At 35.2% G+C, this 15363-nt stretch overlaps 1 protein-coding gene across 4 annotated transcripts in view; it reads left to right on the top strand.

Annotated features, from left to right (window-relative positions):
• CERKL (CERK like autophagy regulator) overlaps window positions 1-15363 on the top strand; it is a 63564-nt gene that overhangs the window by 16835 nt on the left and 31366 nt on the right. For all 4 annotated transcript variants that reach the window (XR_012995673.1, XM_076342490.1, XM_076342489.1 and 1 more), the window contains exon 2: window positions 9827-10069. Coding sequence is in view for 3 of the 4 variants with exons in the window: in XM_076342490.1 (XP_076198605.1) it covers window positions 9827-10069 (243 nt within the window). In the remaining variant the exon portion in view is untranslated. The remainder of the gene's footprint in view (window positions 1-9826; window positions 10070-15363) is intronic.

The following is a 15363-nucleotide window of genomic DNA, read 5'->3' on the forward strand; positions in this document are numbered from 1 at the left end:
TATTGCAGTGTGTATTCAACAGTTCTGCTGCTAAATGAAGTAAGCATATACTTAGCTTGCTGCGCAGATACATGGGCACAGGTGGACGTCTTGGTAGTATGCACCATGCAGTGAAACACATGGCACTACACAACATGGGGCAAAGAGCACGCAGTTTGAATTAGAAGTGATTTTATGGATACCTTGTAAATTTGTTCTTGTTCATATAAGGGCTGTAATTTCTAAAAAGACTACATGTTTTTATATGGAACATTTAGGATACACACATCACTCTGATGTAGTTGTCCTTACTTTGTGGAGAGAAGTGGTATTGTATGAGCCTGTTTATGTCAATATTTTAATAATTTATCTTTATAACTGCTTTTGTCTATATTTATAGTAACATTGGCACCCTGTGTACAGAAGATACAATTGGTGCTGAAAGGAAACTTGCATCCATCTGGAAGCAATAAACTTTTCTAAAAGACTGCACAGTGTTACTTAATCCTGTGATTTCTTACTGTGAGTGAAATTAAGGTTTGGTTCAGTTGTGTCACATCATATTGGTGTCAAATCTTTTGTGAGAGCTTTGTCATAGTGTTAAGCTACAAACAAAGTTTTAAAATTGATGAAAGTCTGAGAATGTAATTTCTTCAGTCACAGGATTATGTATCCCTGCAAATGTAGTCAATTCCATATAATAATAAATTGTCATACCAGAAAACTTCTGGAGTATTGTATTTTGTAAGCTTTCTCTTTATATGAAGGACTAATTTGTATACAATTGACTAAGTATACCTTAAATTTTGCATTGTGTTCTAAGTCATTTTTGGACTATGCATATATCATGTAGTATAAAGAATATTTTTAATATGCCAAAATATTTTACAAAGTTAGAGAAATATGAACAGTTCCCTTAAGAGGAAGGGGAAAAAAAAAAAGTATGTTATAAAGATCATCTAACAAAATTCTGTGGGTTTTTTTGTTGCTTTTCTTTTAAGTCTGTTACAAGTGTGGTGTACATGAACAAAATAGGATTCATTCATCCCTGCAGGCAAAGTGGTGTACCTTACATTCTTCCTATTCCTATGTGGCAACTGAGCTGAAGAGCGTTGGGGTGAGGGAAGGTTTTTATGCTTGTCAGAGGACTCTGGTAGTGCTGTTGCCATCTCTTACCCTTGGGCTAGTGTAGAAGGTGCAGATAGAATGATACAAAAGATGGCTGAGTTTATGAAGAAAGCTCCTAAAAAAAAAAAAAAAAAAAAAAAAAAAAAAAAAAAAAAAAAAAAAAAAAAGACCAAAGATCAACAAGGATAAAGCCAAACATGTAGCTGTTGACCAATGAGAAGCTCATGGATGAGCTTATCTAGCAGCCGACAGCTATGCTTCAATACCTAAAAGCATGAATTGCTAATATACACGAATTACCAATAGCTTACAGAAGGAAATTGTCCTGTGTTTAGAATGGGATGTGTCTGTTCTTTTTTTCCTGAAGAAAATATTTGCTTGAAAATCTTTTCCAGAAAAGACCAAAATTCAGATATTTGAGGCATGTTGAGTTCCCTGAAAGTGGGACACTGATATTTAGCAGTATGGATGGTTTGTAGATCTGTATTGAGGCTGAAGCAAATCTTGTGCCAGTAAGAGTCCAAATAGAACTAATTATTAACTTGTAGTTAATCAAACTCAGTGATGTCATGTGGTCATAAGAGGCTATTTTGATTCCCCACTTCCCCTTATTTTCTGAAATGACAGAAGTAATTGCCATGATTATGACATAAATTAGTAGGTACAAAACAGTGTGTATGTGTGAGATTTTTTCCAAAGGAATGTAAAATTAAGCTCATGTTTCCTCTTTGGGGATTCTTTAGTATCTTTCAGCTCTGCTAGCCCATTGTATTAAATCATGTAAGCCATTAGATCCCAGTCTTCTGTTTTATTTCAGAAATCTCTCTTTAAATGAATTCCATTATATGATGGTTGTATTGTTGGTCTGTGTAAGACTAGTCATTTAATCTGATGCTTGTGTTTGCAGAGGCTTTACAAAATGATGGAAATCATTGATGTTTGTTCCCCTGTTGTTACTCTGAAGTTTGTTACGTAACTCCTTTCACTTATTACTTGAAAAGCCCCAACGTTTCAGACACTTAATAAAAGGTTTGCTGCTACTTTTCCAATCATATTATGAAATTAGGCAGTATGTGGGCCATACTCCTAACATAAAATGTAGAGCTTTCTATGGTAAATTTATTTTCAGTGACCTCTTTCTTGGTGTGGTGTTAATGAGAAAATGTAACTATTAAAAAGCAAAGACTTTGCTGCATGCATCCTCTCAAATGCTTCAGGTTCAAAATCACTCACTCTGCCTTGTTTCCTTTCAGCTAGCATTGTAGCTGATGTATAGTATAATGTATAGCATTATTCCCAGTAGATCTTGTTAGGGGCGTTATTTTTCATTTCATCATCTCCCTCAAATTCTTTGTTGGAGAATGAAGGGGAAACTCTTCCTTAAGTTGAAGCTTCTTGTCTGGAACAGCGTTAGGCCTTGTGCTAAGCTTTAATCACACTTTTCCATGGAGGTATTTATTCAAGAAGCTATTGGGCTTCTTTTAAAACTACCAGTTTTGCTATGTTTTTCTGACTAAGTTCTGCCATTAGCCTGTAATTAATAAGCAAGGTACTTCACTGCTCTAAAACAGAGATGGAACAAGACACTAATGAAAGCTTCATGGGTAGATGTCTCATGAGCTTCATTACAAGAAGGGCCTTGTCCATGGCCTGCTGGGCATCATGGAGACCCAGGATGCTGGGTGCAAGTGTCACTCCTAAGATCTGGTTGTGCTCAGAGGGGAAGTCCCCAGATCTGTGTCCTCTCTAGGGGGAGTCAGCTCCAGCAAAGACAACCTCTGAACTGTACTAAACTCTGCCCTTGTGGTATGAGATTAATTAAACTGTTCCCATGTTTGCTCTGCCAGTTGCCAGCATCATCTTTCATTTTGGTTCAGCCAGAACTAGGCATTTTGGCAGTGGTTGGTTGTTGTCAGAAATTTGCCTATTGCCATCTTTTAAAGGTGTAGTGAAACTTAACCAAATTTTAAGTCCTTGAGTATGGTCCAGCTCAGGACTTCAAGGACTACACCGAATGTCCCCTGAAGCTGCTGTTCCTGCAGCTGCTGTGATGATATGATGCTGGGGCACAGGGGCACGTATCTGTAACAGCCCTCTCAGTTTGATAAGGAAGCTCAGAAGAATGAGGATTAGTTTTTAAAAGATATGGTGGAGAACAGGGATTGGAATCAGCTGGTCAAGGGGTCTTGGGGGAAAGAGCAGTTCGAAACACGGAGAGAGACAAGAGAGGAGGATGAAAGGTAGAAAGTTACAGTTTTATATGTGTTTACCCATGCTATGAATATAGTAAAATTGTCAAGAAATACCGTGAGCAAAGAATAAAAAACTTTTCACTTTTTGTAGAATGTATTGAAACTTGCACAACACCATTAAAGCCAGTTTTATGTTGTATTTATCACTTTTTTCTTTTTTTAAATTTATTATTTGTAAGAATTACTAAACAGAGAAATAAAATAATGTAATTTCTGTTATTTGATATAAGCCTTTATCCCATGATCTGGGATTTGCATTGGAAAATTACTGGGGGTTTCTTTTTTTTTTTTTTTTTGGCTGGGATTGAGTTGAAAAATTGGAGCCTGAAGTACAGATTTATTCAAGAATATTATTTTTTAGTATATCAATTATTCTTCCTAATAATGTTATTTTTCGGGATAGATATCCATGATAGTAGTTTGAAATAAGATGAATTCTCTAAGCTGGAATAGTGAATAATGCCTTTTACTGCTGTATTAAAATAGTGTGTAACTTCCTATCCAGTGAAACTAACTGCCGTTATAGGTTTATAAAGTGGAGTTTTATTCTGAGACAAATTTTTTTGAATTGATAATTTTTTAGAACTCTGTTTACATCTTAAGAGAAATCATTGTGTGTCTTTCCCAGTTCTTGCTGACTCTTGTTGATCCGTGTGTGTGTGATCTTTGGGGAGTTAGCAATTGGAAGTGAAAATGCACAGCAGATTGTCTCAAACCATGTTGGCTTCCTGCTGATGAAAGGAGACAGTCCCAGTCCTTCCTTCCTCCTTGCTGTGTATTTTCTTATCACTTTGAAGCATCTCTGGTTTTGTAGGACTTGTGTTGAGCTGATTATATTAAACAGCTTGTCAGAAGACTAAGCCAGCAAAAAAAAAAGTGGACAATCTATGTTACTTTAGGGAGTTGAATTGAGTCAGCTTGATTTTGCCAAGTGCCAGACATAAGGAAAAGGGCTGAACTACACAGTCGTGGCAGGTGAGTGAGGGTAGGTACCTGTATTGGAAGAGGGATTAGCGGCAAGGTATTGCATTGGCTTGGCAAAATACATCACTTCACCCTCAGATTCTCTAGAGAAGGAGAATGAAAATTGGTTGTATTCCTGTCAGATGTTTTTAAGCTCAGTTTTCTGCCCTGAAGGAATACAGCTGTTGCTGCAAGTGAATAGCTGCCATTAAAAGATTAAGTTAGTAGTTACACCCTGCTCTTACTCTCCAGTTCTGGAGGAACTGAGATGCATCTCTTCAGTACTTTGTAGTACTGCCTGAACTCCTTGCGGTTCCCGAGAAGGTCATCATACACAGTCCGAGAAATGTTTTTCTAGACTAGGGCCTTGGTTGTGTTACGCTTCTCTTACACCACCATTTAAAAGGACTAGAGTAGTATAAACGTAATATTCAAAGAAAACCCAGCCCCTCCTCAACTTGGCCCTTGCTGTACCTGCTTCGCCTCAGCTTAGTTTGATACTCTTGGCAAGCAGAAAGTGCAATTTTGCTTTCTCTCCTTGCAGAAAAGAGTAAGAGGTATAGCATCAAATTTTGCCAAAGGTGTTGCATGACCTGTCTTTTTGAAATTAAAAAAACCTTGAGAATTCAGATGTTCTGAAAATAGCTTTTCTGTCTCATGTTTAGAGTCTTTAAATTAATGTTAAATAGCATGACGAGCTATACAGTGATTCTCAGCTGTTCTGGCAAGAATGATCATACTTGCTCCTTTATATTTCTCACTGCCAGTCCTTCTTAATCAAAGTTGCAGCTGAAATGTAGAGGTTTTATGAATCAGTTGCATGCTACTTACTGTGCTTTGCAGACTACAGTATGGGAAAAATGGGCTTAATAGTTAATGAGTTAATAGTTGCTGTTTTATGTGTATTAGACATTATCATATAAATTTTAAATATTTCTAAGCCTAAATTTGTAGACATATTGTCAAAACTAATTTCATTTTTGATTCTACTTACTTCCTTTTTGGTTTTATATTAATACAGTTATATTTTATTGTATATCCTGAATCGTTATTTTGAAAATAGTGTTCATACAGTGTAATATTATCTGTAATCAGTTCTGTAATAACTGCTGTTGATCACTGTATTTTCTTTGGTATAGTCTTGATGATTTTTATTTCTAATTATTTCTATTATGTTATGCTGTACTCAGCTATAGCAATCAACTATTAATGAAGTAAACTTTGAGAGCATAATGGGACAGAGCCTAAAATGTGTAAGAGATTTATCTATTAAAGGTAGTTAAGTGGGGCTAGGTGTCTTGCCAAAGGTCATAGGAAGAATTTATGACCAAGGGATTATAACACATTTTCCTTCATGTCCAATTCTCATGCTTGAATTATACAGCCACATTTCAAGTACATTTTCTACTGTTTCCTATGTACTCCAGAAATTTGTTATAGAAATTAAGTCCTCAAATACCACTTCTAGACTTGGGCCTCTATTATAGGAAAACAGTCCAATAAATGTTTTGTTATTGAAGTGTTGGTGCTTAAATTTTAATAACACACTTCTCTTTACAAACTGTTCTATTTTTCAGTAGTACTGCTTTTTTCTTTGTGTATGTTTTCATCAATTTTGCTGTTAACATGAGATAATCCATTTGTTTAAAGACTAGTTTAACACTCTTAGCAAACCAAATTTTAATTAGTTATCTACAATTAAACTGTATTTGAGTGAATTAGTCCTTCATCCTTTGATTTAGCTCAGTGTGGTGTATTTAGACATAATTTTTTATTAAATAATAGATTAGACTACCATAAATAGGAAAAATGTAAGATAGTCTCATTGCTTGAAATCAGTGAGAGGATAAATAGGGGCATAAAACGTCCTAGAAATTCATATATCCAGGCAGGCTTTTTTTCATGTTGTATTTGGAAAAAAAAAGTGGACATGTGCAGAAACTGTGAGTACAATTAGCGTCAAGCAGATAAATCCAACTCTAATCCTGTTTACGCTCTACATCAGACAGATGTGCTGAGATTGATTTAGACAAGCCCTTGGCTTATAGTAATTTTTTTTTAAGTGTCATATATTCTGTTTTTGTTAGATCTTTGTTAAATGTTAAGTGCTGTTAGTTTTATTCTTCCTAACGCCTGTAACCTACTTTATACAGGTTCCCTCTCTGCTCTCATGATGACAGGGCAGCCTGGTAGAAGAGATTATCTTTATTCCTTGTAATTAAATTGACTTTTTTTTCAGAAGATACAACAATGGGAAGTGGGTACTGAATTAAATAAATAGCATGATATCTAATAGATGTATACTTAAATCTCTTGCAAGAACAGATGGTACCCAATATCTTTCTAAGTAATGTGAGAGGACAGTTAATGTCCTGAAACAGCTAGCAATAACCGATATGATACTAACGAACCAATAGGTTTTTTTAAGTTTAAAAAAGTGTCTAATCCAATATTTACTTTATATTTAAAGTAAACTTGGTTGTTATCACATACTAGAAATACTTTATAAATCTAGCTCATGACTTAAATTTTCTTTATCTGAATTGTTTTATAACATTCTACTGCATTTGCAAGGGTCTTATTTTCAGTAAAAATAGAAGATGAAAATTATAGAATATGCCTAGGGACTTTTATACAGATTTCTTTTCAACTTTAGTAAAAATTTGCTGTCCTAATCCTACTAGCTAGTTCAATATTTCCTCTACAATTTAAAACTTAAGGATGATGCTTTTGTATGATTCAGTATTCCTACAGTTTATATGGTTCTCCAAGCTGTATCTGAAAATGTATTCCAGTAGAACAACTAGAGTCAAATGCTATTTTTGAAAGTGTAGTGTGGCCTAGTAAGAATGTATTATTTTAATTTTCAAAAGTTTTGATGTGCATCTGAGCAACACAAGAATTTGACAAATACAGAGTAAGAGGAAGATGTAAAAGCAAATAAAAATCTGGCTGAAATAGTAGCATGAAAAGAAAAGACAAGACAAGCCTTACCTGGCTTATGATTAAATGTCATTCTGTGAAAGCTAGTAGGGAGAATAAAAAGTATTTTAACAGACGTTCATTTTACTTGATTTGTGCACGACAAATAAGCTGATGTTTGTAATTTATTTGTGATGCATGTGCATAACATTAGCATAGCAGAATTTGTGATACTCTTAGCAGAACTAATAGTTTAATCCAAAATGTTATTTGTTTAAAAATATTTAAAAAGCAAACCCATTTAGCATATTTGTATTTGTCTGGGGGAATAAATGCTGCAGCTCGGTTGTTGCTGCAGAACAGTTGTTATATTTCACGTGTCTTTATGTTTACCAATTTTCCTAAAATGTTGAGTTTGTGGACTGGAACTTTCAGTGTTCTGTATGTCTGACAGCGAGACTTTCTGGAAAAAGATAAGCAGACCCCGTCGAAAATGCTGTTTTTAAAATTAAAACAAGTCTTAAATAAAGGTACTAAACTATGTAGTTCTAGGTAAGTGATTCAGGATATCACAAGTGAATGTTTCATTTAAGGCCTACAAAGACTATTGACCCCCAAATGTTTTAGAAGAGCAATACAAAGTTTGAAAAAAATCAAGATCTCGGGTTTGGTAACATTAGTATTAAGGTTGCTTGTACAATGTCCACTCACCTTTTGAGTCTATGCAAAATCATAGTTCAAATGGAATCATACACATTTTTTTTCCTCCTCAGTCCCCTGGTTTCAAGCAATGTCTCTTACAGAAAATACTTTTACAGCAGTCATTATAGTACTTTAAGCTTTGTTTTGTTTTATATGTTTGGTGAGTTGCCTTCTGTTTATTTGCTGCGTACTTCTGAAAATCTGCACTACAGACAATTTCCTGTGTACTATCTCAGCGCACACAAACCATTACTTGTCACAGTATTCCTGCTAAGTATGGAATGGTTTTAGTCCAATTTTACACCTTAGTAGCTGACATCTGGAGAAATTAAGATGGTAAAATGTAGCAAGTTGGAAAAATGTGTGGGAAACACAGGAGGGTCATGCTTCTATCTCTGCAGTAGGTTATTTGATATGGAATAGGAAAAATACCAAAATGGGTTGGTTGAGAACTGTTGGGAGAGGTAATACTGACCTGAGCTTTAGCTGTGTTAGCATTGCTGAGGTGCAATCCTCCAGGATTTCTGGATAGAAAGATGATCACTGCATAGCCTGGTTCAAGAAATGATGTTGAGAAATGCCAGTGTCAAACTGTTACAAGAATTGATGCAGGCTTCTTTTTCCTGCTTAGAAAAAGTATGACTTTCTGAAGCCCTCAGCTTCATGTGGTGTAATGAAATAGGTGATACTTGATTTTGCAGTCTCACACCTGCAGTGCTGTCCATCTTCTCCAGGAAGACAGTTAAAATAGACTTTTGCAGCTTCTCCCTGGCACTTCAGCACTTCATCCAACAGAATCTGGTATGGCTTTTGCTATTGAGAAACCACTTGACTGAGCTGTTGCTAGATTTGGAAAAGGTTTCTGGTTTTGCAGCTTTTCTTGCCTTGGGCTGCAAAGGGAACTTTATTGGTCTAATGTATTGGATCTGTTGTCATTACAAAACAAGCAGGGAAACTTTTCTTTTCATGTGCGGAGTATCTGACACCTGCAGGAATGGTGGCGTTTTTCCTTCAGTCTGTGTATTTGACTTTGTTGTTGAGGAATCAGGTGTTTTACAGCTCAAGAGAGCAGAAAAAGGAGAAGCCTGTACCACAGTGGTTCCGTTGATACATCTTCAAAAGGCATTTGGAACTAGTGTCACGGAAGTGATAGTGTCTGCAGCCACGGGGTCCATGTGTATAACAGCCCCGAGACAAGAAAACCTTCACTTAGCGTTCCAGCCTAACACAAATCTCCCCTGGGGTGAGGGTCTTGAACTGTCACAAAAACTTTTGAAACTGTTTTTCTTGTCTTTTAAGTAAATTCATAACTCCAAAATGAAAGCTAAGATCAGTGTCACACTTTTGGTTTATTTTTCTGTTTTTGCTTAACTATTTTCTGATTTGTCGCTAGTCTAAACCCAAAAGGCAGCAGTTGCATCAAATGCCAAATTTATTTTTTCATGAAGTCAGCTTGGGTCATAGCACACTTTCTGATCTCTGAGAGCTATGATTTAGGAGAATACAATGAAGAATTTGCTTTTTGAATGCAAACACACACACACACACACACACAAAGATGGTTCACTGTTCTTGGAGCCTGCAATTTTATTTGTTTTTTTGAATATCAGAAGAGGGATTAAATTGCCTCTCTGAAATTGAGCTATTTGTATAGCTGGATACCTAATCTAAAAAACAGAAAGTTGGTAAAATATAAGACCAGTGATTGAGGCAAATGATATGCAATAAGTTTCAATATAGGCATGAGCAGATGCAACAAGTGAAGCTAGAGATGACGCCATAACAATATTTTTTAGTAGATATTACTCCTAATCATGTTGATAACGCTTTTTTTTTTTCCTTTCTCCCCCCCCCCCCCCCCCCCCCCCCCCCCCTTACAGGTGATTCCCGTATGCTTTTACAGGCTCAAGAAGAGATTATTGAAATGAAAGATGTCTTTTCAGTAAAACTGAAACGTCGTCGTTTTGCAGGACAGAAAAAAGGTGGTACTTTGTTGGGTATCACAATTTTTAAATGCTTGAATAAAGAAGAAAATAAACTAACAGACTGTGCTATCCATTTAAATAACTTAAGTGAAGATCATTGTCATTCATGGTTTAGACATCTAAAGGAAATTTTGAATGGTAAGCACTTAATTGAGGTTGATACCATTATTTTTTCAGACTTGTTTCTATTGGCAATACGTAAGGTTGAGTGAAACTTAGAAAAATACTTGCCTGTGGAAATTAAGACACAAAGATATGAATGTTATTGCTGGAAAATTTTGTTTACTACTGAAGTTTTACATAGTGAAGTGTAAAATTTAGGAAAGTGACAATAATTGACTAATGCATCGGTAAAAATTAAACTAATGCTACTTTTTGGAAGTGTTTTGCAAGCTACTGAAAATAAGTAGCTTACTGTATTCTGACTGAAAAGTCTTCTGGGAAATCTGTTTCTTAAAGAAATGAAATATACTGTTGATATTTTCACTTGGAATTGCAGCACATCTGATGGTACTACAGTTGTTGCAATCCTGGGAACTCTTCAGGGACTTCCTGGTGACTGTTTAGGAGCTCCCACTTGAGACCCGCAGATTCTTTAAGAGGCTAATGGGAGAGGCTTTCCTCTTCTTCATAAATTCACAGGTGGAAGTGCTCTTAAGGTTCTGTAGGACTCTTATTGTATAATTTGATACAAAATGTATTGACACTAGCTAGTGATGAGAGGCAATTCTTTATTTTTAAAATATCTCTCTGTGTTTGCCTGGGCTAATGCCAGTTTTGGGATGCTTTGGTTAACCCATGATAGTTGCATTTTTTTCATGGAAGCTGTATCAAATTTAAGAAAAAAAATATTCACCATTTAGGGGGAAAAAAACCCCAACAAACCAAAGCCTTTCACTGTAATTTAATACCATCAACGTGGAAAAGACACAGAATATAGCACACTTTTGTTGTTTTGTTTTTTTAAAATCACAAAACCCACACAAACCAAACTCTGATTTAGCTCCAAAATGTGTCTCTGTTTACAGACTATAGCAAATGAGTTTGTTTATTACAGAAGAAAAACAATCCATCTTGTAACAGACTATTAAAACTCCAGCTGAATTGTTAATACTGAGCCAGATTACAGAATGCAAATCTTAAACATCTGTAGCATTTGTAACAACACTTTCAGTAGTGATTTATAGTGTACTTCTAGTAAAGTGACTATGTCAAAAGCAGGTACTAGAGAAAGTAAAATAACATGAGTTATTAATGGTGCATTCTTACATTGTTTGCTTACAATATGCTTTGGATTTTCCAAATAAAAATGTGTACTAAAAAGTGCCTTCCCTTGCCCCTTTGTGAAAGACTTTACCACAAAATACCTAAATCTGCAAAAGTGCCAAGATTCTTGCAGATCTCCAGCTACCCATAAAGGCAAGGACATTTGCATAAGGAGCAAATGTCTGTTTTGTTCCCAGATTACCCTCCATCCATCAGGAGCAGTGATACCATATGTTCACAGAAAAAAAGCTGCAGTATCTCTTGCTCAGGTTGCCTTGACTTCGAGGTGCAGTCTCTGTTTTATAGCTTTGTAATTGGAAGCCACCTGAACCTGAAAAAAGCATTCTGTGCAATGTTGCTGTTTCTAGTTCTTCCTTCAGCTTCAGTCTTTCTCCAGAAGCTCAAACCTTGTGCAGATTTTTCTTGATCTCGAATCAGTACATTTTTCTCCTTTCCTTTTACTTCAGGAATAATCAGGACTCAGAGGGGGGAAAAAAATAACCAAACACAACCCCCAAAATATCATTCACTAATGTGTATATTGTTTTAAGTTCTGTAATTACAGTAAAAGTAGTTTTCACACTGTTACATTTTGAAGTCTGAGTAGCTATTCAAACTGCCTTTTTATCCAGAAAGTCAGCAAAAAAGCAGCAGCATTTCTGCATTCAGTGTGGCAGAGACACATTATCAGTAATTGAAACAGTGATGGTATAGTAATGGTATAATTCAGAAAAAAAGGCTTCTGATTTAAAATGTACCAAACATTGGTAGGAAGTGCCCAGTGGGATTCAAGTCTGGACTAGAAGTACAAAATGCAGATAGGTTCTGTTGATTCCTCAGTAACTGAAATCTCAAAAGGCACATTGATATACCTCTGCTTGAAACAGTGATGAATTTTCATAGTTTTTGCCGCAGCTTGTTCTCGTAGTAGTGCTGGTGTCATCTTTGTTAATGAACTCAAATTGGCTCCTTTTTGGTTTCCTTATGAACTGCAGGATAAAGTTAAAATTTCATCCTTCTAAAATAGTCAAAATTTAAGTGTACATGTCTTTTTCCTAATCTATCTGGTCACAAAGTAAGTTTTCATTAACTGCTGCATTATTTACTTGAAGGTTTTTTATTGCTTCTAGGCTGGAGCAAATTAAAAGCAGGTGATTTATCAAAGTAGAGTGTATATATGTTTGGGTATGGCTGTCAGTAAACATGTACTTTCATTTGTCAGAATGGCTAAATATTACTAAAAGGTGTGCCTCCTTTGAAAATAAGTGCAATTTCTATTTGTTTACCTTACTCTCTGACAGTTTTTTAGATTTTTATGCGTATACATTAGTTAAGGAACAACAGTAGCAAGTTTATCAGTGATGATACAAGCTAGAGTTTTATCTGGAAATTTGTTCTAGTGAAGACTGCATTTTTTTCTGAAATACCACGTATACAGTTTCCCTTTTACTGTGCATTTTGTGTCTGACACGAATGTTTCTTGCATGGTTTTTCCTGTTCATTCTTACTCTCTTCATAGTGAGTATCCTCTGTTGCTTTGAATTGGTGTCCAGAGTACTTCAATTTAAAGTCTAACCAGGCTATAATTTTTTATGAAGCCTGTCATCATATAAGTGAGCACACAGATACGATATAGTTGTTTAGAATTTAGTTACAATGGCTTTGTGTGTGTGTGTGGCAGGGTAACAAAACACATCTTCTCACTTTTAAATAAGTTCTGATTTTCCTCATAACATTGCTGCTGTTCAGATGCATGCCAGCTAGATATGAAGAGCTTGCTCAATGACATGGTGTTCAGGAAAACTGATCTTCTGTGTATCGCATATTTGTTAAACTGATGTAAAATAACCACTACCACCTTAAGGCAGGCACTTACGGAGCCTTGGTTTTGGACTGGCTCCTGGAAAACCCCACATGGCAGCTTAGACAGGTTCTAGTATGCTGTTGATCTCATGTCAGACCTGTTGTACACCTGACTGTCAGTGATTTCCATTTATACATCGCATCTTTTTGTACTGGACTTACGGGCATGTACAGTGGACATACTGTGTCAGTGGAATTCACTGTTTAAAATCCTCTGTGCATGCAAATGCCCAGTGTTACTTAAAGGGTTAAGACAGCCCCAGAAATGAGGGAGAATGCATAATTAGCAATGCTTATCCATTTATTTGATTTTTTTTTAACCAAGACTTATTTTTATTAACAGTTGATTTGAAAAAGTTTTCTGTAAACTAACAGAAGACAGTAAATATGGTTATGAATAAATGATGAAGTAGCAAAAAATGCATGAAGTGCATTTTATTTTTATCTACTATTCTGTAGTGTATCTCACACTAGGATTTGATATGAATGTCTGAAACTTCATGCATGAAGTTTTAATTAAACCATTAATGTTAAACATTAACTTTGGTTAGTTAATATTAACAGTGGTGTCTCCATAGTTACATTAACAAATCTGTCTCATATTATTAGTTTTCCTCATGTATGATATTCTTACTGTTGTATAAAGTATTTATAAATGCATGCAATAATGACATGATTCCAGGCTCTTAACTTTTGTAACATAAACCCATTTTCATAAAGCTAAGAACTGAAAGCAGCACAGATGTATGTCTGAGCATAGCGTCTCTGCTGCCCTATGAGCCTTTGTTTTCAGAACACCCTGATTGACCCACCACCCTTCATGGTTCACTGATTCACTTGATAGCTCAAGTTTAAACTAGTGCATATTAGCACATTTGTTAGTACTAGAGGAACAGTTGGCCTTCCTGCTTTAGGCTGCTGGTTCATTTCAAATGGAGCAGCCACAGAAAACAATAACAGAATACCAGTTAGGAGAACACCAAAAGGCTGACAGACTGAAATCAGCCGCAGACTGTAGTAAATGAGATTGAGTCATTCATACAGATGATGTTAAAGAAAATTAAAAGACGATTATTATTTAAAAATGCTTTTAAAGAAGTTTCACTATATAGTTGTATGAAAGTTTGATTTTTGGCTGTTATTCGATATTCTTTCATTAAACTCAGTTGGTGGTGTGTTATAACATGTCCAGTGCACGCTGGGAATGATAAATAATAATTTTTGTCTTACCATCGATTCATGTCAGTTGACAATCATCTGGTACAAACAAAACCACATTAGTAGCGTACCGTATCTCTGCTCACATGCCTTGTTTGTGACACCTATTTCTATAAATAAAATAGCTTAACTTTCTGCAAAAGTAAATTGATATTCAAGTAGTCATAAAGAGAATATTATAACGCTTTTATCCTTTGAATTCATTTGGTTCTTGAAAATCTCACTAGGATTTATGTATTAACTCTGATCTACTTTTCAATGATAGCCTAATATATATAATCATAAATACAGTTCCTGTTTGAGAATAATTTAATGAATGAATTTTTTGTTTTGAAAAAAAGGAAACAAAAATTCAATTAAGTTTCCTTAAAAATCTAAGAATTTTTTTCCCCACCCATTGAAAAGTCTGTATTCCTTTGCCTGCTTATGTTTTCTTTTAAAACTTTATATTGCTACCTGGCACTTAACTGTTTTTCAGTTTTATGTATAAAAATTTAAGTGAGCTATCGATGTTTGCTTTTTTTTCCTTCAGCTTTCTCCTAATGATGGTTTAACAGTAACAAAAAATGAATTGTAACTCGCACTGTCTGAGTAACGGAATTTATGACTCTTCATCACCTTCTTCTACTTCTACAAACTCTGTACTCTCCTTTATCCCTCTGTTTTGTGTTTTATAAGTGTGTGTGTGTATATATATTATGTTTAAAGATATACTTTACTTACAAATTAAAGATTCTCTAGTCAGTTTTTACAGTTTTCTGGCTCTGGGTGTTGGTGGGGGTTGAGCATTTAGGGCCGGCTGATCACAGGTAGGAGTTCCTGTAGAGAAGATAAGAAACATGCCAGCACATTAATGAATGTGGCTAAATCTCTTCTCTATTAAATCAAGAGTCCTTATTCTTATAGTTTTCCATTTAATTTCTATTGGTACTTTAGGAAAAATATCAAGTCACAGAAATTATTTTTTTGGTCTTAATATTTTTATAACTTCTAAAAGACTGCAATAATACCCTAGCAGATTTCCAGTAAGTCTTGAATAATGATTATTATAACGTCTTTATGATGATGATTTGTATGTTTTAATA

This window comes from Aptenodytes patagonicus, chromosome 6, assembly GCF_965638725.1.
Source record: "Aptenodytes patagonicus chromosome 6, bAptPat1.pri.cur, whole genome shotgun sequence".
In the NCBI taxonomy this organism is placed as follows: Eukaryota; Metazoa; Chordata; class Aves; order Sphenisciformes; family Spheniscidae; genus Aptenodytes; species Aptenodytes patagonicus.